The sequence below is a fragment of the Parambassis ranga genome, chromosome 3, assembly GCF_900634625.1.
Source record: "Parambassis ranga chromosome 3, fParRan2.1, whole genome shotgun sequence".
NCBI lineage: Eukaryota > Metazoa > Chordata > Actinopteri > Ambassidae > Parambassis > Parambassis ranga.
The window spans coordinates 10,467,444-10,492,339 of NC_041024.1; the positions used below are offsets into that span (position 1 = coordinate 10,467,444).

A 24,896-nucleotide genomic window follows, 5' to 3' on the forward strand; every position below is an offset into this window, starting at 1 on the left:
ATAATAACAATAAGAATAAAATGTATTTGTTTGATGAAGATGTTTTAAAAGAGATTTAAGAAAAGCAAGCGTGCCTTTCTTTTTATCTGTGGTCATTGAGCGCCACCTGGTGGTTGTAAGTCTGTTAACCCCTTTTTTTAGTATTTCTTTTTAATTGTATTTCAGTAATTTGTAGGAGTTTTCTTAGGTCACACATATTTGTCTTTTTATACTAGGTAAGGAAACTTATAGTGGCCAGTTGAGATATGCCCTTTAATATGTATTTCATTATTATTCATTAAAAAATGATATTAAAATTAAACAACAAACTCAACATGTAACGCAATCAAAAACAAGGTAAAATAAATAAATCGTATAATAGTATCATTTAATAATAACAAAAGCATAATTTAACATATGTAACAACTTTCCAGCCTCATAAACTATTGTATTATAAACTTGTAGTCTCAGAAGGAAACATCATGTCTTCAACAATAAAAGCTTTTATCATCCTATTTGATATAGAATGCAATGATTCACAAATCGCATAAACACATATTGTATTCCCAATAGAACACAATGAACATTTCAGATGTTAAAACAGACACATTTTACAATTTCATGGAAAATATTAACTTATATTCAATTTGATGGCAGCAACACATCTCAAAAAAAGTTGGGACAAGACGATGTTTATCATTGTGTAGCATCCCCTTTACCTTTAACTACTGCCTGAAACGTCCAGGAAGTGTTGTCCTGTTCTTGTCTGATGCAGGATTCTAGGTGTTTTAGTTCTATGATGCACCAAATGTTTTCTATTGGGGAAAGGCTATGACTGCAGGCAGGCCCGTTCAGAATCTGGGCTCATCTTCTGTCAAGCCATGCTGTTGTGATAGATGCTGTATGTGGTTTAGCATTATCCTGCTGAAACATGCAAGACATTACTTAAAGAGATGTCTGAGTGGGAGCACATGTTGCTCTAAAACCGCTTATCAGCATTGAGGTCGTCTTTCCAGATGTGTCAGCTGCACGTGCCAAAGGCACTAATGTGACCCCATGTTATCATGGATGGTATGGGGTGGTAACAAGCTGGACTGTTTGACCTTTGGCCCTGTCCTTTGCACACAGACACTCCTTCTGATTCTCTGAAACTTTTGATGATGGTATTTACTGGTAGGATCTTCAAAGTCTTTGCAATATTATGCAGAGGATCATATTTCTGAAATTGTTCCACAATTGTCAGACACAGTTTGTCTCAGATTGGTGAACCTCTGCCCAGCTTTACCTCAGAGAGTCTCTGCCTCTCTGAAATGCTGCTTTTATACCCAGACATGTTACTAGTGTTCCTTTTCTTGCCCATCCCAACTTTTTTGAGATGTGTTGCTGCCAATAATTTCAAAATGAGGTAGTATTTACCATGAAGTAGTAAAATGTCTGTTTCAACATCTGATATGTTCTATTGGAAATATTATGTGTTTATGAGATTTGCAAGATTACATTCTGTTTTTATTTGGATTTTACCACAGTTAGCTGTAATCTGTCTTTATATATATTGCAAAACATAACAAAGCTCTTTCTTTATTTGTTTTTTTTATTTATTAAGTTTACCACCTTTGCTTCCTGTTCAGTATGCTTCAGCAGACTTACAATGTAACTGACATATATACACAACAATTCATGCACAAAACAACTACTGTAAGTTGCAAACAACTAGCAGCAGCAAATGATATGAAACAGGTTTGAAATTCAGATAGGAAACTTTGTCATTAGAAAATTATACAAAACTGTTTAAGGCATTTGTTTGTTTGCGACTGTATCTTTCAGGATGATTTTCTGCACACATCCGCAACAACAAACATTTAGAATATATTTAATCCTGAGACCAGAGTGTGTAATGCTGACAGCTGGAGATAACTGAGTGCATCATTTACATTGTGAATTAATTTAAAACAAAGGAATCTAAATGATATTATTTTATCTGTTAGATCTCCTTTGTCTCCTATAGAAGGTTTTTTCATGTCTGTTGTAGTAAGTGCTTTAAAATAAAATATGGATTGAAGAGCTGTCTGTACTAACACTGCTTGAGGACTTTCTGATAAGAGTGAGTTATGTAGTAATTCTTAATACAAGCTTCAGACTACAGAGGAGAATGTCTGAATGCAAATTAATTGCACTACAACACATTTAAATAACATATTGTTCATAAGAGCAACATCTTGACAGATTGCTTAAACTAATCTATCACCTATTCCAATTGTATTGGTCTCACAGCAGGTTGGTAATGCATGTGGACAATGAGATGTGAGCCTGCTGCCGTCGTCTCTTCTCGATACAGCATGGAATGAGTAATGTCACACTTCTTACAATATCACTGAAGTGTGATGGAGGTACTTGGTTTGCAAATGCACATTTTTTTTAAATAAAAAGCTTTTTTTTCTCTGAAATAATACACTCACATGACAAAAACAATCTATTAGCCCAGCTATAGATCACTGGAACTAAATATTATGTAGCTACCAATTGAAAGTAAAAACTATTCTGAAGCTGATAAATAAGCACGGCTTATTAGTTTTTTGTGTTTCATCACTGTTACATTTGCAGGTCTGAGTGTTGTCTACATTCATAGTAACTGATATTTATTTAACTTTTACAGCTCATACATATTTCAACTTTTTTCTGGATATTTCAGTCCATCTTGTATTGTCATGAAAAGAATAACATGCAGTAATTAATGACATCACAGTAACCCCCTTTAAAGGTGTTCAACATCACATTAACTATCAGCACATACAGACATTTGTTTTCATCACAGATGTAGTTTGCTGAGGGAGGAGACGCTGCATTTCTGCCAATTTCCATCATTTCAGCATTTTTCTTATGGCACAGAAATGAAGCTGATTGCAAAACAATATATAATGTACTGGATATTTTGGATGCCTCTATACCGATCCTACCAATGCATCCTGGCAAATGTTTACAAAATATTTTTTCCAAGATAGAAGCCCTTGCATAAGTTTGATGTTCTTATTGAGGAGGAAATGCTCAAAAATGTCCACTTTTGGTTTGGTTTTTATTGAGGATGTGATGCAGGGGGGCTACAGGCACTCAGACAGCACTTCGTGCTTGTCCATAGACAGAGACATTTCCGACAGCGGCTCTGTGATGAAGCTGGCGCTCAGCTGCAGTTTGAGCTGCTCCACCTCGTAGTTATGCAGGTACTCTTGGATCAGGTAGCGTTCTCGTTTAATCCGTGCCTTCACATCTGACGGGACATCTGGGATCATCCATGCCACAAAGAACTTCACCACAAAGACCACATGCTGCAGAAGGACAGTTATCATGATAAGTTTTATATTTCAGTTCTGCTGAATTAATTTTTTGCAGTAAGAGTGGGAAAAGGCTGTGTTGTCTTACTTCCATGATAATGATGAAAGCCATTTTTGCTGCCAGGATGTGCCAGAAATGCATAGTGTGAGTATATTCCCTCTTATGGCCTGGAGGGTATCGGTAGTCCCGGTATCTGTAGAAAAAAACAAGCAGAAATTATGGCCTGGTGACAATTTTTGCTGAATTTGTTGCTGTGTGCAACTGTCACTTGTTTAAAGAAATATATTGATACGTGCAGATTTACACCTCTTAAAAGTACTGTCTGTACCTGCAGGTGCCAGTGGAGTTATCAAACCAGCGGTCCTCCGGCATGTTTATTTTAGGTATCTGAGTGATGTTGTATATTGATAGGCTTTTGTCGATGTAGCCATTCATGCTACCGTCTGGACTGTAGGCATACAGGTACACCATACGGGGGATCATGTCTGAGGTGAACGCCATGATGAAAGCCTGGAACAGAAGTAAGCACAGTTTGTTTGATGTGTAGTTTCAGGATTAAACAGTTGCAGAGAGGACACACTATAGAGTAAAATCTCACATTTGTAACAACAGACAAAATGGCCACTGCATTGAGGATTTCATGCCACGCTCCTATGTTTCTGGCCTTAGATGCTACTGGTCGTCTGAACTGGGTGGTGAACTTCCAGGCGTCCACCCTGATTTCTAGAATGTTGTTGAACAGGGCCAGGAGTGGGGCCAAGGGGAAGGATGCCACAAACAGAGTGATGAAGCCGAACTGGACCACTGAAACGAGAGGTGAAAACAGAAAATGCAGAAAGTGCAGAGATGCAGGTGTAATTCAGAATTTAATATAAACCTAGACCGATGAAGTAACTCACCCATCTCCAGGTACTCGTAGAACAAGCCCAGCTGGCTGAAGTTCAGCAGGACATGGTCCTGCTCCCAGCGGCTGTAATGGTTCTCAGGATTGTGTCGGCCTCTCCTGCTATTCCACCAGTTACGCATCAACCTATGTTGAAAAGTAACCAAGAAAGCGATGAAGAAGAATTATTTCCTATACCAACAAATTTAGGTAGATTTACGCAAAAACTGTGCAAAATTGACATTAGTAGACGGTGTTGAAGGAGGACAAAAGTTTCATGGACTCACGGCAGCAGGGCTTCCTGTATGTTCCCCCATAACTGTTTCCCAGCCATGACGATCACCAGCTGTGTGGTCAGCTCTATCAGACAGCCTCCAGGATCGCACTACAACAGCAACAAGTTTTATTTTATATAACACTTTATTTGATGCACCAGATTATAAACTTTTAAGTTCCACATAAACTCACCTCTTCATTCCGGAGTTTGCTTAATTGGCCAAACATGTACGAGTATTTTCCAGGATAACCCACAAATTTGCCTTTGAAGAAGGCCACATAGAAGCATGAGGAGTAGTAGTTGACAAACTGGAACAGAAATATCTTCATGGTCAGCCTGTTCTCATACTCTAGGTGCGTTTTGGGGATTTCTGCAGGACAGAGCAGAGGGCCTCATAAGACAGCAGCCATCATCAGCCATCATCGATTCTGTTTACATCTGCTGACATCTCCTCACCCATATCAGTGATCCAGACAGCCACCTTCTCATAAAAGAAGTTAAGGATCATGATGATGACAAAGTTGATACAGGAAGCAGTGACAGAAGTTGCTAACTGTGGCGTGATGAATCTGCCCACCACCTGGATCTTCCTCAGGGGGTCTTTAATGATACTTGCAAAAGCTGCATACACAGCCAGCCTGTATGCTATTACCCCGATGATGCAGGCCACGATCAGAGAAATCTACAGAGAGCACAAACATGTAACTGCGCCTGTGTATCATATTAACTGCAAAAATAAGGTTAAGTATTTAATTACCCAGAAGAGCACAGTGGCTGCAGAGAGGGAATAACGTGCACACTTGCTGGTGATGGGGAGATATGGCTCCATTTCCTGAAAGATGGCTTATTGTCACTATGTTCGAATGTGCAAACAAAAAATAATTGTCATGTTTAAAAGTCAGTTCCTAAGAACCTGTGTGATCTTGTTGAGTCTCCTGTTAGTGCATCTGATCTCAAACTCTGGCCGAATTTGAAGCTGCTGCTGCTCCTCCTCAAAATCAACCAAGTCCCACTCATACTCCAGCCGGGCCTGGCGCCGCTTCCAGAACTCCAGAAACAGAGTCACTGAAAAAAGAGAGAGATTTAGGCTAATCACTGTGTGTTTCTTTGTACAGGTACATGTTTGTGTGCCTTTTGACTTTAATCCTGCTCCATTTTTGTGATGTATTTTTGAACACGGGGCGCCTGTGCTGGCTGTTTGTTGTGTCATGTGTTTTAGCTGTGCCATGACACTGATCATGTCTTGGCTAACTGTGGTGCTTGACGCCAGTTTTTAGGCCCACGGCGTGCTGGCAAACTACGCTGCATGTTGCACATAGCAACATAATAGTGTTGGCATATTGTTCTGGGGTGAAGCAGTTTGGATAAAGGTTAACGGTTCAGTGTGAAAAGGCTTTAACTGTGAAAATCTGTGCTACAGGAGGAGGGGGGTTCATTGGATCTGCTAAACCAGTTAAACACAGTAAGAGTGGCACAGACTGACACTTACCCCAAATCCCCATAAATATGGCAAAGAAGACTGTTCCCTCATTATCAAACAGATGGGATTGCTGGAAGAGAATATGGAACTAAGTAAGTTCCTTGGAGAAGCAGGTGACATGCTGGGCATGAATAGGGGGACATACTGGCTACACAGCAGGGTACAGGTTATTTCATCTGTCTGGTATGATTAAATGTGCAACAAACACAATAATAAGGCAAACCAGCTTTCAATGTGCAGACGGGCATAATTACACACAAATTACATAGATGTTATGTGTGGCTTTGAAATTGTGTCCAATTAAAATGTGGAATTAAATAATTACCCAAGATGAGAGGCATGTGGAGTTGAGCCTCCAGAAAGGACACTTCTTATCACAGAGAGGACACATCACTATAGTGCCGCCAATAGTAGCATTACATATTTCTTTGCTGAAACAATAGATACAGTCAGTCAAGTTAAACGGATCTGTAAAAAAAGGCGCATGTGAACACACAACAAACGCACACCTCTAGGCAACAATACAGTAACAGAATTCAGTTAATGGAACTGGGACAGTTATGACTGACAGGCCTCACTTAACACTTAACAGTCAGCCTGTCGGTACCAGATTTTTGGATTGCCACCACAGTAATGCACAGATGTGACACTAAATAATTAAATTCATTAGGAACACTATTATTGCAGGTTTGCAATGACACTTTCATTATGAAGGTTGAAGTTGTCTACTTATATTTAGGTCATTTTGGAGGCCTAGAGGCATGTGTTGTTATTAGTCTATGTAGTTTTGGCCACATTTTTGTGAGCTCTACTATGCCCTCTGGTGGTACTAACCTTGATATGTTGTCATCATAACTGAGCACTCCATAGGTGAAACATATGAGACCCATGACAGCTGCAAAGAACAGCATCTCTGTGTAGAAGCCCAGCCAGGCAAAGTAGATCCCGATCTTTTCCCCGTAGTACTTCCTGCATACCAAACAATCACTCGCATGTCTTACATTTTATTGAGTCCAGATTCTGTGATTAGATTTTAAAAGACAGCATGATGTGATGTTTGTTTACCTGATGAGATTTAGAGGCTGCTCTTTGTAAAAGCAGAGAAACCTGGCCCAGTGCTCGTACAAGTTGAAGCGTTCGCTCTCACACTTTGCATTCCGTGCCTTTTTCCAGTATCGGCACTGAAAGCAAAAAACCACCATTAATATGAGCTGTCAGTGTATTCAATTTATCACATCTTAAAACACACAAAGAAGCATATTAATGCTGTATTTTAATTAATTATTGAACATGGAGTTGTGTATCTTAACTCTCTGTACATCATCATATCATAAATCTTGCATGCACAATTGTACTTTTCAAGAAAGTGAATTCAGAGTGATGGATAAGATCCTTGCCTCAGAGAGTGAAGTCAGTTTGAGCAAACTTGTTGTATGATTTAATTTATATTTTTGGCCATGAGCAAGTGGGCTGACATGTTGGTTGTTTTGAAGTTTATTGTCACTGATCTCCTGTGTAGTGTGGTGATGGTGGTTATCTTTGAGGCTCTCTCTGCCATGTTTATATTCAGCAAGTGTTCACCATGCATAAAAGAGAAGCACCCTCCATTCCCTTTGCCACCATGTCTTGAGGGCTTCCAGTAGATTAAGGCCTCATGACTACTCAAAGGACCATGCTGTTTATTTATCAGCCAGCACTGACTTTCAGTTATTAGTTAACTGTAGCGGTGATGCCATGGCTGCATTTTACCTTCTTCCAAAGAGACAACCTTGTTTTGAAAAACCTTAAAAACTCATTCAGTTCATTCAAGCTAATTTTAGTCTTTGTACACTACATAACCAAAACAGACGTACCACCAAAAAAGGTCATTTCCTTCTACCTTAAGCTACAAACTTATTAACAACCTGCTGCTATATCTTACATCATGAAGTGGGAAGGCTGCTGTGTAGGTGCCGTTACTGAGTAAACGCTTGATTCCCGTCTTCTCTTTATCTGTCCGTCCCTCTTTGTAATACGGACAACGAGCCAGGATGTAGAACACCTAACAGGAGAGGATTTAAAAAAACATTAAGGGATTTCATTTTTAAGCCAGATGTGATTTTACATTTAATTGTCACACACACATTTTCTAACACTGTAGAAAAACACCCTAAAATAAGCACACATTATCTACACAGTCATCTTGGGTCAAAATCTCTTCAATGTTGTAAATACTTACAAATTATTCAGACTAACTTACGATTCTGTTTCTTGTGGATGGTGGGAAGAATGTGTCTTTGTCATTGATGAGGAAGAAGTCAGTCTTGCCCTTGTCAAAGGGATAGGTGAAATAGTCCTTCTGTGGGTGTGTAATGTGGCCTGGCAGGCGGAAAGGATGTGAGAGCCACTCCAGTGGGGCGCCCTGAGGAATATCACTTTCTTTGAAGGGAACCTTTATTTTTAGGACATCAGCATAGGTGGCCAGTACATCCCACGGAGCATGGATCTTCAGGAAATATGTCTTTTGGTCCTTGGAGTCCTGATTAAACAAATAGAGGAAGAAATATATATACATATATACTGTAAATTTATGAAGATTTTTAGTTTTTTGATGGCAGCGTGATGTGACACAGAACATCCCTTTAAGTCTGTGTGCTGTGCCTCTGCAGACTGTCCACTAGGTGGAGCAGCTGCTCTATGGTTGAATTTCTTACCGATTTGTCCTCTGTCTCCAGCTCCAGTCCTGCTTTCTCCAGGTTGGCCTCAAACTCCCTCCTCCTTTCCTGTAAATATACACACAAACCACAAACATCTGAACCATGCAGACACTCATGGGCCCAGCTTTTCTTTACCTATCCATTGTAGAGAACTTTCTCAAGTCCTGTGTCTGAGGAGTTCTGCAGTTTAGAAGTCCTAAAGTGTGACTTCTTGAAGTTGAGGGTTAACAAAACTTTGCTTATGTTTGGCCACTTGAGGGCAGCATATACTAGCTGTGAAAGCATCATTGACTTTTTCCTCAAGCAGTTGCTTGTTTACATGAGCACTATACATAAAGCAACATTAACATTCATCAGACGTTGTGCTCTAGGGGCCCATTTAGTTCCTAAAAACACTAAGTGTGACCACTACTATGTGACCTAATGCAGATTAATGTGCATTAATTGTATGTATACTGTGTTATTTAATGAATCTAGAGCTGTAAGCAATAGTGGTCAGTAGCCTTTTAAATTCATTGCTGACTGTTTAGTGTGTTAGCTAGTGAACATTAAATGCCTGAGGAGTTGTGCTGAGTTGTGTGTAAAACTGTGCTTCCTTCGATCAGGTTCCTCATGTGACCAAAGATCACATGATTATATTTTCACAGAATATATTTTTTTTTGCCACACAACCAACACTACATGTTTTTGTATTCAACATAATGTGTGACTAATTCTCTGTCACATTGTGCTTTTCCAAATGTAATTAATCTGTTAAAAAAAACACAAAAAAGTTCTGTTCATTTCTCAGATTTTAAAATAAAATTCACGGTATCTCACTTCTTCTTAGCTCCATGCATCCCTCTTCTAAATTTAGCTTGTGTAATAATCATCACCATTTAGTCACAGCATAAAACGCTGAGCAGTCAAACCATGGTGACATGGTGGCTACACTTACTTACCTGTTTCTTTTCTCCATCTTTATCATCAACATAAGACAGCACAAAGTCTATTCTTCGCACTCCGTCCCTGAAGAACACTGTGTCTTTGTTTGAGTGTAACTTGTCTGTCTAAAAGAGAAACAAACAAGTAGCACTTTTAGCTTGGAAAGTGGGCAGCAAACGCAGACACTTACTGGAAGACTTACACTAAGTACTTGTGCTCACACTAACAGAATTAAAGTATATAAAGAAGAATTGGAGGTGTCTTTTACTGCTGACTACTAAGTACAGGGACATTCACATGACATGCTGTGAATGATTCATGAGTATGTACAGGGTGGATAACCATAATGCCTGAAGACAAACCCACATAAAACAGGAACTTTTAGACGCTGTACAATCACGGCCTACCACTATGCAAAAATAGCTGATGGAGGAGGAGAAACATGTTAGTATATTTCAGTCATTGTTTTGAACTTTAAAGAAGTTTCTGTTGTTAATTTTGCATCACAGCATTCAGCTCCACAATCAGTAGTAATTTAGTTACGTTTAGTTTGATACAATTATAGAAATGGGTATAGGATCAAGTCTTTATGTGACATCCTGTAATGAGTGTTTACAATATGCCTTACATATTTGTAGTGCAGATACAGTAATGTTAATGAAGCTGTATCTCATACTCTTTTAAAGGTAGCAATGTCACCAATCTGTCAACAATATTTTTTTCCACACAGTTGTGTGCCCTAGTTCCGGCTGCTTATAACTGCTGTACTACTTTACATCGGTAGCTGTTTTATTTAATGAAAACGAGTCTAGACTTTAATGAAATGTGCTTTTATTTAAAAATCAACCCACTGTGAAAACTGATATCAAGTTTATCTACTTAGTTCAGTTTAGATGTTCACATCGTTCATGAAACTAATAAAATATAAAAACACTGAACAAACACTAAATATAAACACTGATTTATTTTCGCTTTCTAGTGGAAGTCATGATGTCATTAATGTGATGTGTGACATTGATAAAGCTATTGTTGTACTTTCAGAAAAAAGATTTTGAATGCTCAGTATGTTCAGCGTTTTACTGTTACTGCCCAGCTTGTTTATCAGACCCTTACATCCACCAACAGACCTTGCAGGGGCGTGAGTGCTTGAATGGTCTTTCAGAGAGAAAAGACTTTGAACGCTCTGTATGTGCTGCAGTTTTCTGTGCTCCACCCAGCTTGTTTATCAGACCCTCACATCCACCAGCAGACCTTGGTGTAGCAAGGGCGTGAGTGCTTCTTGTTATGGTGTAATCATGTTTTGACTTAGTGAGAAAATTAAAAATAGTTGTGTTAGCACTAATAATAAAGTGTTGCCTTACAGTATTAAAACCTAGACTCGTTAATTACATGCATAATCAATTAGGATGGATAAGCCATCTGCTGGATGGCCTTGTTATATCACTGAAAACCAAACAGACTGACAACAGAATCCTATTTGAACAGCATTATTTCTGTCTTGCTGCTGAGAAATGAGAGGAGCTCTTTGAGATGTTGTCTTGTGACTCAACAATCAGAGGGATTAGGCTACACAAAGGTCAGACGCCTACAAAATCACACAAAAATAGAGTAAAGGTACGATCGTCTGATTGCAAAAAAATTACAAATGTTATTTTTTGTATAACAAGTCAAATATCAGATAAAAATGTATATATGTTTGAACTTCAACAATTAGAATAACATGGTGGTAATACTAATACAGTTAGCACAAAGCTCTTTTCATCAACTTTGCATTCAGTGGAAAAACAGGTCAAGTAACTGCATACATGCACACACACACACACTAAGCCTCAAGGTAGCCCCATGTAAACATTGTGGTTGGATTTGAATTAGTGTTTGAATATTGGTAAAGGCTAAGGTCACCTATGATAAACTCACACACAGCTTCAGGTGTAACATACAGATATAATCCAGCCATTTTCTTAAACTGGCCCACATTTTCCTCCCCAGGTTGTAAACACTAATTAAAACTGCCCTCAGATCCATCAGAGCTTACCTCTGCATGTCCAGGCAATGGAGTGGTTTCAGATAATGAGTTGACCCCATTTCCACTGCTTTCATCTGCAAAATAAAATGAAATAATACAACCAAATGAACAGAAACACAAAGACTGAAGAAAATGTTGTATCAAAGTAGAAAGTAGTAATAAGACTCTTGACGTTTCAAATTCAGTGAGTGCTATACCTGTCAGACATTTTATGTGTACAGCAGCATAATGCAATAAACATGTCATTAGTAATATATAGAGTACGTTATAACCCCCTTTAAAAAACTTACGCTTCTTTCCATAAGTCTGATTGAGCACCCTGGTCATCTTCTTCTAAAAAGCAATTGTAGGATGGACTTGGTGTGTTCATAAATTATGTATGTAAATTATTCTGTTTTCATTCAGTACGACAGCTGCAGGCTTTTGGCTGATATGGACACTTAAGTGTATTAGGACAGGGTTGGCAGAGGCAGAATAAGCATACAGATGGAGATGTGGATGCAGAAGGAGGGTCCTATGGCAAATGTTGCAAAACTACCAGTGATCAACTCTCTATCATCCATGTCTGACAGGGGCTTCAGTGATTTGCCATGCATCTTGGTATTTGACTATGGTAAACAACATGATGTATGTATTGTCCTAATGGGTCAGGTTATAGTGCAGATATTTTGCTCAGTCAGTGGGTGAAAGTTTATATTAAAATAAACTCAATGTAAAATGAGATGAAATGTTGCAGACTCCACAAACACCCAAACATCCTGTGTATAAGCGCCCACACCCAACAATACCTCCAAAAACAATGTGCTCCATTCTTATCCTCAATGACTTGCAGTCACTTGCTGTCGTTGAGCTAAACTCCATTTATATCCATGTGGGATACGTGATATGCAAGATAATTATAATGTTCATTTAAAGGCAGGCTTTCCCTTTAAGAATAAAGCAGCCAGCAAGCGCTATGGCTGCACATTCATCTCAGCCTCAGGTTAACAAGGGCCCAATAAAAATCCTGCAGGGTTTTGTCAGAACTTGTCATACCATATTAGTGAGCACTGAGACGAGTGAGATGAAAAACAAAGGCCACAACACACACATTATGCAATGACAAACAACATTCCAGCAGTGCCTCTTTCTCCCCCTGCATGGCAGACTTTGGCGGAGGGAATGTGCTCACATAGCATTGTGCCGCTTACTGCAGGCTCCCCCTATTATCCCTGAGTGGTGGGAAAAGCAGCACTTCCTGTGGTGGGAGGCTACATGAAGACATCATAGGGGGGGAGGAGCTGGTAGCTGAGGTCACTGCTGTTTCAGAAGTCCAATCAACACACAGGCAAGCTTTTTCTCCAACTCCAGCTGAGCCATGTTTTCACTAGACAGAATGATCTGATAGGCAGCAATGTGAGCCAATGAGAAAGGATGATGTGGAAAATATGAGGTTAGATCTGAGGACTCACTAGAAAGGAATGGGCATGTGCTATATCAGTTAAACCATAGAAATCCCTGAGGTATCCAAAGGGCAAATGCCCCCATGTTCTTTTATTGGCCTTGTGGGAAGCGATGCTGAAATTTTCCTTGGTTTTTTTCTTCCCTCCATTTTTGTCTACTTTTTGTGTAGTCCAACTATGCACAGGCAATTATCAAAGCCTGGCAAGAGCAAACAGAAGCAATAGGCCAACAGTGTGTCGTTCCTACTTCCACAGAGAGACCAATAAAAGGAGACTCTCTGTCTGTAGATTGACACAGTTGGCATAAATATTCATTCACCGAATAACTATGCAATGTATCCGAATAACCAAGTTATCCATTGACTTGGATCAGTGGCTTTCATTTAAAAGTAAAGCTCATGTTTTCTAACCTACTTTTCATCCCATCAACCTAGTTAACACGTCTACTGCTGTCTATTTACAGCAGCTAAGATATTCTCCTGTGAACTCCCAAACAGAATGCCAGTTTTCTGAAAAATGTCACAGACTTGGTGTCATTTATAGCCACCCCCAAAGAGTTAATTATTGTCCCAGAGGTCAGCAGCTGCCTCTGATATGACAGATTCAAAGTCCTTCAATATTAATTCAAGACATAGCCTAAATAAGTGTGATTGTGCCTCAGTGTCATCTTCACAGATCATATGCAAAACCAAGAAAGTTCAAGGCAGACCAAACTACAGTGGCCCTGAAAGCTTAATGCACTTCAGTTAAAGAAAACAAGCTAAAACCAGAACCAGAAACTGATTTACATCCACTAGCTGCAGCTTTAAAGGTAATTCTCCCTCACTGTGAATAATTAAAGAAATCAGTTGGAAAACAAAGTGCAATCAGCTGTTAATCAGAGGAAGAGGTCAGGAAGCTGCTGATCATGCAGACACAAAGCTACAAACAATGCCACAAACAAAGCTGCACACAGGTGAAGTTTCAGTTCCCAGTAAAGTCTCGCTCTGGTTTCCACAGGTTCATTTTGTATGCCAGCAATGAATAACAGTCAGGACAGCGGCCCTCTTCAGTGTGACCTACATTGAGTCATGGAAAAAATTATTATGAAAGAAAAACTTTCTCAATCTGCATCGCAATCCAGGGCTGAATATTTGCCTGACAAGAGGATGTGAAAGGATACATGTCAGCCACCCACCTCCCCCCAAAGAATGACGCCTTTAAAGTACATTTTTTACATATTTTACTCACTTCAAATACTTGTGTAGGTATGGAAAAGCATGTAGACCGGCAGCAATGGACTGATGTATTTCACTTATGTCCACTTCTATTCCACATTTCAGGTTAAAAATATAGTTTGTTGTTTTTACCCCAACTGAGATTATCTGAGTTGTATTTACCAGATAAAAAAAGTGTTACACAAATCTGGCAGGGCCCACTACTTTAACTCTTTAAGTAAAAGTACAAATGATGAATTATAAATGGTGGACCTTAATCTGTCCATTGGTTTGCAACATTGCACACAATACAGCATAAATGATTTAGAACATTCTGTATTGGTCGCTATACTTACATCTCTTCATGATAGCTTTGATCCATTTGACTATATATTTGCTATGAGCGCATGCCTCACTGAAGCATATGATTGCAACCATATTTTACACTTCATCCATTAACACAGGACAGTTAAAGAGGACATTTTATGCTCATTTCCAACTTTGTATTTTTACTCTGATTCATATTTGCTTCTTTGATGCCTGCTGTTTCTTGATCTCTGGAAGCAAACATGTTTTTTTGGTTTGTTTGTTTTTTTATTGTAGGTACTGTGGGCGCCCACACAATGCATGACATGTATTTGGACACTATGTTGTTATAACATTGTGCCTTGAATTTCTTCCTTCTCGTCTTCCTTGCTTTTTTAATCTGAATATTTTCTTCTTTTCATTCCATGTCTAAATGTGGTAATATTGTCCCATTTGTGCTTCACTCAACAGCTGAGTCATGAGACATAACAGCAGAGAATAGTGAGTCAGAATAGCCAGAACTTCCTGCTTCTTTTTGGCATTATTCATTTGGTTTGTAGTCTGTACATAGTGTAGTTATTTTCACTGATTTAGTTGGTGGTCCCTTTTGCAATGTATCCAAGATGCTGATCATTGAGGATGTTTATTTTCTATTTTTATAAGCACACCATCTAGGAAGGCAGAGTGTGTTGCTGTCCTTGTCAGTGTTAACACACACATGGAGGCAATAAAAAGACACTGGAAGTACCCTGTTTGAGACACAGCCTGAGTGGTTGCCTTTGTTAACAGATGCACATGGAATAGCTGGTGCTGGTAGTCATGCTGTGTCTGTGGTAGGTGACAAATAAGCTGCCATCATAAAAGTACTTTGTTTTTGAAGCCTGAACCCTTGGCATGCACTGACTACTTTTACATGTGTTTACATCATTAGTTTAGTTTAGCCTCAATTTTTAATGTATGGCAAAGAAAAAAAAATGCATAATAGGTCCTCTTTGCAACCAGACGTTGAGATGGAACCGATACAGCAGACAGGCATGAGGATCTGATTAGCAGACTAAATGGAAAGCAGCAAAGAATTGGCACAGAGACAAATATAGTCCACTACTGAGCTGAGTTCTGCATGAAGATAAAATGGAAATAGCAGAAGATGATAAGAAAAGGACGGACAGACAGGCATCACATAAAGCCTCTGATCTGCCCGTACCTGAGTGCAGGTTTATCCTGAAAGCGGTCAATACTGCAGGACCATCTTAAAAGAACAGACAGACATCAGTTAGTAGGTGATATCAAGCTGTAGGTAAGAAGAAGCAGACATGCAGTTTTAATTGGCACTGATTTGTACAACAGCATGTAGGTCTCCTAATAGAGATAAAATCAACAACCCATAAGCTTGTCAAAACATTTTATCACTGGTGGCAATCTGACCAGTTTCCATCTGCTGCAGGAGCATCTTCACAAATGCTGCTGAATGTCTGCAAAGAGTGCAGTGTGTCGTGTACTTTTTAATTCAGTAACAACTTCTGTTTCACAATGACTAAACCAGGCCGTGTGGGTGTCTGTTTGAAAGTACCAATAACAGCTCTTATGTAGTACTCCCATGGGCTGGCACACAGCAAGACTGCCTTGCTTACTCCACTCAAACACATCTCTTTTTTACCATATAAAGAACCCTTCAGATAGTTAGGCACAAATGTAGACTAAATACGGAATTGCATTATGACAATCTAAACCTTTCCCTAAAGGAAAGCAATACAAACATGTCGGATCATGCTATAAGTGATGCTCTAGGCAAGATAGTGGCAGATGGTTGAGAAACAAAAGACCAGGATGCATGCAATATTAATAGAGCAGAGCTAAGTACAGAAGTCTATGCATTACTCGATAGGCCAAGGCTGTCTTGATAGGCGCATTGAGCTGGTGACAAACTACACATTTTGTGTAGACAGTGTTGTTTAAAATGTGTGGATAGTGGAGAAGCTTGTGCATTCTTCTGCATTCACTAAGCCCACCCCAAAATTCTGACCAATCAAACAATAGTCGTCTCAAGCTGTGAGACCTCACAAACCAGTACTGCAAGCGCTGCAAGCCAGAACAAGTTTCTTGTTCATGTGGAGTATGTTACGGCCTTTAAGCAAGTGTAGCTAGCTATTCAGTGTAATGCCAAAATACTTGCTGTTTGTCATCCTATAAGTCCTAATAGCACATAGTGAAACCCATCCTGAGCTAAAACCCAGCTCTTGGTCTTCTCTGATCTATTCCGTATCTCTTACAACACATTTCCTGCCAGCTTTTTGCATTCTAAACAAAAACATAACACTGTACTCCAGTGTCATTTAAGCTGTGTGTGTGTGTATGCTAAAAATGAAACAAAAACGATTTTTAGGTTAAAAATAATGACAAACAAAAATGTCAAAAAGATTTGTAAATGTTAATGATATGTTCAATGGTTTGTCAATGTTAGTGATAGAAACCCATTGAACATGTTACAACAGTATTCCATTGTTGTGCTCACAGCAGGCTTGTGTTGTGACATGTTTCCTTTCTTATCATCAGGATGTTGTTGACCCAAACGGGAGATTTCCCAACAGTCCTTGGAAATGCAACCACAAATAGAAGGTCATGAGAAGTGCAAAAGGGATAATGCATTATCTTCCTAAGCCATAACGTAACACACATGACCAATACCACATTTGATGGTTTGTAAAAGACGGGATGTTTTAGGAAAAATGCTTTAAAGAAAACTGGTTAATAGATTAGGACAAACTGAGTAGCTTTCATTCTTGTGACATCCTGCCCATGGATGACTAAGGGTTAAAGCATCCTGTCTTTATTTTGTCCTTTAATCAGGTTATGCATTACATACAAGGGAGTGGTGAAAAATAATAAATCCAGTAGGCACCGCTGAGGTATAAACTAAATTTAACATTTTATGAGACTGTTTTCCTTCATCTACATATTTTATGACAGTATGTACCCAAAAGGTAACAGACAAATATACACTGTAGCAGCTTGGATCTAAACTTAGAGCAGAAAAAGTGTTTTAATCTATGATATAAACCCGCTCTGGCAGCACAAAGAGGTTTTGTGTAGATGTCTGATAGTTTGTTAAGACGTACTCTTGGTTGCTCTCCATCTAAGATTTACTATCATACCACCATTAAAAGGGATAATGCAATTACGAGGCCTGTTCCCATAGCAACTCTTTGGCTCTGTTTCACCTCTGACTGGGAGATGACTTCATCACCAAGGCTGCAGATAGCAGAGAGAGAAAACCTTAAAAGGAGGCAACCATTGAAATAATCAGTAATTACTATTGTGGACACTAGGAGAAGAGTCATTCGATGATTCATACCCTGACTACGCTATATTGGTGCCAGAGGGAGAAGAAAATAGCAGCCCACTACAAAAAACTCTGAGTCTACGTAGTAAAAAGGATTTACTAAATGAGGTTGACATTAGGTAACAAGTGCATTTAGGTATTTGCGATTAGAAACTATCCACTGACCAGGTCTGGCCAGGTGTGAATGGGGTAGTACTCTCTAAACAGATCCCTTTCTGTGCCTCCTGTGTGTCCTCATGTGGCTACAGGTCTGCTCTGATAAGAGCCTGAACAAAGCTTTTGCAGAACACGAACAGTCTATTAATTGACAGCTGGCACTAGATAACCAGGCATGTGTCTTTATTACCAGCTCACTAATTAACACAATAAAGAGCAAGGGAAGCAAATGGAAGGTTTGATTGTTCAATAGAAGAATTATTAACAGAATGAGCTATAACATCCAAAAGGGCTGCATAGCAAAGACATCTTATTCATATAAACCGTAAACATGCCAAACAGCTAGTTTTCATAATGATGGGCATGTCTTTTAATGAATGAAATGCTACAACAATGGGTAAAGCTTGCCAAGCAATTATTGGAAAGTAGGGCCCTTTCTCATCAAGAAAACATAAAGAGATTAAAATCAATATTTCCTTGCCTCTGAAACCATGAGACCCATCACCATGGTAACCAAAAATGATGGGTAAGGATGGGAATGTTTTTTTTCCTCAATAAATGGCTCTCTCTTTTAACACAAACCACAATCCACTCCTAAACCTAGCCCTGCAGTTTTAAAGCCTAACTAACAAGTAAAAATGAAACATAACTGCAAGTGAAAAAAGGGCTTTTGAACGACTTGAGCAAAGTTATAGCCCCAATCTTTGCAGACTTTTGATGACGCATGCATGTCAATCACACAACCAGATGTGCCGCTTTAAATCAGTTGCTTCTTGCATAGCTTTGCACATTTCACTTAGTGCTTTGAGATTTTGCTGGTCATTCTTACTGTCCAGCATATATGTGACTAGCTGTTGTTGAATAATAACTGAAAATGCCATTCACTTGCAGCATTGCTCTATGTTAAGTGCTGGGGAGATTGTGTAACTCATCCAGTCAACAGTCATGCAGGCTGGTTGTTGGAGAATTGAAAGCAGTGCTCAGTTATAGTACAGAGACATATGGGCTATGATAAATGAAGGAAAGACTTTGTTTGCCTTTCTAATATGTATAATTATAGAATATTACTTTTAGATAATTAAACACTATTTTATCATTTTTAGTGGATGATCTTTGGCAAAACCTCAATTCTGAGGACAAACTAAAAATGCAACATGTGGAGGGTTCACACTGTTATCAGAATTAGACCGCTGAAGAGGAAATGTTAGTGTTATTCTTGAGCCATCTTGACTGTCCTACTCATATTACAAGCAGACAGACCTTTCCAGCATATCTACAGTAAGTAATTTATTTGTAGGAGGTATCCATACATTCCAATGCTCTCACTGCATTTCTGAATACCTCCATTTGCTCTTCTTGTTATGTTAATGGTTCTGGGTTTCTGTTTGAATACCAGAATGGATCCTGGTGATGTTTTCTTTCTTTCATAAACTATGAAATGTTAAAACGGAGGGAAAAAATGCGGAGGCTAAACAGATCACAGAGAAGATAAGGCATGAGATACTGAGAACTGTATCTTTGTATATTGTTTCAGTGGAAGACACTTAAGGGCCATTACTTCATAAATGTATGTCTGACTAATCTGTCACTTTTGCAGTTGTTAATGAGGTATTTAAAGAGCACTCAGTCTTCACCCACACAAAGTGGCCTTTTCCATTTGTCCGTACTTAATTCCCCCTCCATTACACAGTACATTTTCAAATATGTGGGAGAATGCAACCACTTCTCTGTTGCCTGTGACAAACAAACCAAATTATTTACTAACACAGACTGCCCTCTATTATAACATAATGAAAGAGATACAGTATGTGTGCACTCTTCACAAACAGTTGCTATGGAAACATAACCCAGGATTTAAAAGCCACAGCCCCTCCCACAGTTATGCAGCTATGACATATAGCAAATAAAGCGTTAAGGTCCAGCCATGTAAACATTCAGATGGATTCTGGTAAAACCGCAGTCTGACCTGAAAGTGCTTTACAGTTTAGCAAAGAGTCTGTATAGCCTGATGATCTCAGAGAAGACAATCCAATTAAGACATGGACGCACATGCTTAGGTTGACAGATAACACAGGGTTTTGTTTACTCACACGCTTCACTTCTGACCCCTGAGATGAAGACGACTCATGTTAGGATGTTCTGGGACTACAGGGTTAATGGTCGTTTTATTACTTGAGTTAAGTTTGTGACCTCACTGACCCCTCAGCCACCAGTTTTAAGGACTGTGTACAGTTAACCAAGACATCAGTCATGGGCTCACTGCTGTCACACACGTTGGTAACTGGCTGTGGACAAAACACCAAGTAACCAAATTACAGTGTAGAATAGTGCCAGCCATATTTCACTATATTGACTTTAACAGCAGAATGATGGCTTTAGGTGGACTTTAATGAGATTATATGTGGATTTATTCTTCTAAAGATGAATGTAGTTGTTTCCCAAACTGCTGGGATTATATTTTTTTGCTAGAGCAGCGGTGTTGAAAACAAAACAGAGCAACAGTTAACGTTTGCTACCACAGAAAACCCTCCACAGACGCTGTGACAGAGGATGAGCTCATCTTTTACCTGTAATCTGTGATTCCCTGGGGCCCTGCAGCTCGATCAAAGTTTCATCCTTCGTCTTTCCTGTTATTCGTCTCATAGTGTCTGGCAGTGATGTTGTGAAGGCTTCACCTTCTCAGGAAAGTGGGGAAAGGAAAGGCAGTGAGGATGCCGCTGTCTCCAGGTCGACGAAGAATCCAACACGAAAGCATCAGCGGATCAGCCGCTGATATCTGTGATTCAGATCAATGAATGGCAAAAGGATCGGTTTTACATTATAAAAGATTCTCAGTGAAACTGTACCGTGCATGGCACCCAAGCGCAACCCGAGGAGACCAGGCAGGGATAAAGGGGAGTGGCGTCGGGTTTTTTCGTCGGCAAAATATTACGTGTGTGTGTGTGTGTGTGTGTGTGTGTGTGTGTGTGTGTGTGTGAGAGTGAGAGTGAGAGACAGAGAGAGAGAGGGGGGGGGGGGTGCCATAGATTTTGTGAGTCCTGTTGGTGTGGTGGGTCAGTGGTGGACACATTTAAGTTGGAGACAAGTGAAGCAGACTACCTGTGTGCTCACAGAAAGGAGAGCATTGACTTCAATATTAAACACTGTGTAGACACCTAGTGGCCATTCCCAATAGTTCACATGTGTTCATTTAACCCATAGGAACCCACACCTTCCCTACTCTTAAAGGGAAATTATGGGGGAGATAGCACAGGCTAAAGAGACCAAAGAACACATTTATGACGTTTTTTTTCAAACCCCCCCCCCCAGTTTCAAAGATCTGTAATGTTACATATATGTCCCATTGGGCTTTAGGCTTCCAAAAGTATATGTCAGTGTCAAATCCCTAAGGTATTTGACTTTCCCCCACCCCAAAACACTGCCCCTACTGTCAAAAATGTGTAATATGACATATATTACAGATTGGTGTTAATGGTAAATTCTTCATTTTAAATAAATTAACCTCGACTTTATTTGTGCCACCTTCATAGTAGGGTTGGGCGATATTGGCAAAAAAGTTAATCACAATTAATTGTGGCATTTAGCCGATAACGATTAATTTGACGATTAATTGATGACAATTGCTCTTACATGTTTTTGACTCTAAATCACCACATTGTTCTAAAATGATTTTGACAAATCATCAGTCAAGTAAACTACTTCATTTTAACAGGTTGAGCTGGTAAGTAGTGATTAGTCACCAACCAGCCATGTTTGAAATATGTATTGATAACAGATGCACAAAGCACAAACTGCTTCAAAATAATAATGAAGCAAACATTTAAAGTAACTTTGTCCTTCAAATGTTCTTATCTCAAGGTCACAGAGGAGTGCATATCAACATTAAAATTAAACAGTACAAATAAGTTCAGAAAAAAGTCACATCAGTGATTATTTCAAGTTAAATAAAGTGTGCAAATTAACCTGTGACTGGAATATGTCCCACATAGTGCATGTTTTCACTCATACTGTAGAACAGCAGCAGAAAAAAAACATTACAAACAAACTGGACAATTCCACATTTAAATGTATGTGTGTGCAAACCAGCCTGCCTTACGTTCTTCCAGCGCTTAGTTTGGTTGTAAGGAGCACAATGACCAAACGTATGGTGGATTATAGGCTGAGTGGAATTCTTTCCAATATCTGCTGGAGTAGACTTGTTTGTTTTCCTATCTTGTTGTGGAGTCCATAAATAAAAATTGGGAGGCAGCTTCTCCAGTCTGAGTTTATTCTTTTGATAACAACAAGCATCCAGTTACTATGGCAACAACCAACGCTCCACGTTTCACACCTAATGCATGTCGCGTATGCATGCGCGGAGTTGTGGCCTCGTCATGCTTTCTTCGGCTTTCTTTGTACTCTGGCTTATGGTGACAGGCATTGAACCTCTGTTAGGAACGTGCTGCTCTGCATCATTTAACTAAACACCACTGCCTTCCGCCATTATTGTTATTGTGGGCTCACTTGTGCGCGCTTGCGGGTGATGGTGAGTACGTTGCATATTAATCGGGGACAGTTTTTCTGGCGATTAATTGCACATGATACGATTTTGCACAAGCCTACTTCATAGACTGCATAATCACAGTGGATTCCAGTAGGGGTGGGCGAATCGATCTAAATATCGATAGTATCGATACCAAAGTTAGGATTAGTATTTACTCGATACTAACATGATGAGATCCATATTTCTGTGGAAGATTCTCTTCTGTACCTTCAGCAACATTACTCGTATTTACTGCACAAAACTCATGAATATCCAGTAGATGATTTAAAAAAGTGAAAGTTTAGATTGAGTAATCTGCAGCATGAATTAATATTGTCTGTAATAAGTGCAGTAATAAGACATGCAATTTTAGCAGAATGACTGAACAGTCATCATATCACCAGCTGAAATAAATCTTGATTTCTCAAATTCCAAAATATATCTAATAATGTAGTTATATAAGTTTATATAATGATATGTATTTATTATGCTTAATATATTTATGCTTTTGTGATAACTGTTGATAACTGTTCTTCATATTTAGGCTACATGCAGATAGGTGCTAGACTTTTATAAAATTATCTTAGGTATGCTGTTTCACCTACATGATTCACAAAGAGTCATGGCTGTCACAAGGAGCATCGCTGACATGATTGTAAGGTTAAAATTTCAAACTTATACAGGTCTGCACTTTTGTTTGCAACTTGATTTACTTAACAAATGTTTCTTGTGTATTATTATTCTGCTAATCACGATCATCTAATTAAAGGCAAAAAAGAAGGCAAAAAAAATAATTATTTATGATCTTGAAATTTCAAAGTAAACGTATCGGTATCGGCGATACTGGCCCTGTATTTACTTGGTATCAGATCGATACTGACATTTTCAGTAACGCCCACCCCTAGATTCCAGGGAAAGAGCAGGGGCTCCTTTTTCAGTCCCCAAGGGTGGGGCTTGCCCCTTATATACTGCCTTATTGGACAGCGAGTCCCTCTGAAAGACACTATATGCTCATCAATGGAGTTGTACTCCTCTGGGATGATCTCTGAAACATATCAAGCCACGGACGGATCTTCAAGCACTTATTCTCTTCTTGTCTCGTCTTGATGTTTAGTAGGTGTCACTTAGGGACTTTATGCATTAAAATTAAGAACAAAGCTATATAAGGAGCTTTACAGAACACTTAATGGACTGGTGACACCTGATTTTATGATTTAAAACATGTTTTCAAACATGTCGTGTATAATATATCCGGGCATGCTATAGTCTACAGTGAACGCAATGTAACTCTGTTCGTTTATCTATTACTTTTTTTTACCATGTCAGTGCCATAACACACCAAAATAGTGAGTGGTGCAATTGTGCCTTAATGGTGGTTGCTACCTAATGAAATAAAGAAGACAGATGAAGACACTTTTTGATATATTCCTTTCGTTTACAAAATTTCAAAGTAAATTTGTTAACATGATTTACTCGTGCCACAATTATCGTGTAATGTAAATGTAAAATTGTGACTTCCTAACATTCTTGGTCTAAAACCCTGATTATGACAAAGGGTTTCATGCAGAAGTTTTTACCGAGTACCAAATAAAAACCTGGTTAAAACTTTGTGACACAAATTAGACGACATGCTTTATGTGCATCCTCAAATGGACCTGTTGACCTTTGACTTCCTGGAGAAGCAAACCGTTATAGCATAATTAAATACAGATGGCTTCTAATAGTTTATGTGCTTTCCTAGTGGCATTAAAAATGGATCAATTAACATTATAAACTTTATCTTATTATATGCACACCAGGCCTGCAATGGCAGCTAAACACTGTTGTGACATGTTGCTCACATCTCAAAAGATCCTTTTAAAAAAATCATCATTATCAGCTCCAGGGTAATCCCTGTCATTCAGAGCAGCTTTGGGACAGCACAGAACAACTCCACACCACACTGTACCAATTAAGTTGGTGCAGCTTAATGGGTTGGATGGACTTCCTGATCTGAAAGGCCCCTCTCAGCAGATTAAACAAATGCCAGAGACAGCCATAATTGGTGTACAGTGTCTTCAACCAAAAATGCAGCTGCTGTTTTCAGTTGATACTGGAGCTCTCTTTATGACTTAATGGAGGCCTCTGCCACAAATCCCACACTCCCCGAATAATAAGCCAGGAGCAAAGACTATGCAAAAAGCATGAAAATCCCCTTGTCACCTTTTAGCCTCACTGTCAGGGGTGAAAGAAGCACTCAAAGCCTTAGGAATAGTGCAGTATAGTGAAGTAAAAAAACATTACAAGAAAAGGTCTTAAATTTAAAATCCTACTTAATTATTGATGCATATCAATTTAAAAGT

General features: G+C 39.1%; 1 protein-coding gene across 2 annotated transcripts; it reads right to left on the bottom strand.

The window, feature by feature from the left end:
* Nucleotides 1–1,552: 1,552 nt before the first annotated feature.
* On the bottom strand, nucleotides 1,553–20,964 carry ano5b (anoctamin 5b). 2 transcript variants are annotated; one of them, XM_028401228.1, is made up of 21 exons: nucleotides 20,879–20,964; nucleotides 20,600–20,808; nucleotides 11,602–11,666; nucleotides 9,584–9,691; nucleotides 8,640–8,708; nucleotides 8,186–8,464; nucleotides 7,868–7,987; nucleotides 7,012–7,127; nucleotides 6,781–6,915; nucleotides 6,272–6,377; nucleotides 5,956–6,016; nucleotides 5,380–5,531; nucleotides 5,224–5,298; nucleotides 4,923–5,148; nucleotides 4,658–4,836; nucleotides 4,477–4,574; nucleotides 4,206–4,336; nucleotides 3,905–4,110; nucleotides 3,635–3,816; nucleotides 3,394–3,499; nucleotides 3,075–3,299 (listed from the first exon to the last, which is right to left on the bottom strand). In XM_028401228.1, exons 2-21 carry the CDS (start codon nucleotides 20,673–20,675, stop codon nucleotides 3,075–3,077), a joined length of 2,715 nt encoding a protein of 904 aa, XP_028257029.1. In that variant the 5' UTR covers nucleotides 20,676–20,808; nucleotides 20,879–20,964. The 2 variants fall into 2 exon arrangements, with proteins under 2 accessions (XP_028257030.1, XP_028257029.1); XM_028401229.1 differs by having other exon boundaries at nucleotides 1,553–3,299; nucleotides 20,600–20,914.
* Nucleotides 20,965–24,896: the final 3,932 nt, after the last annotated feature.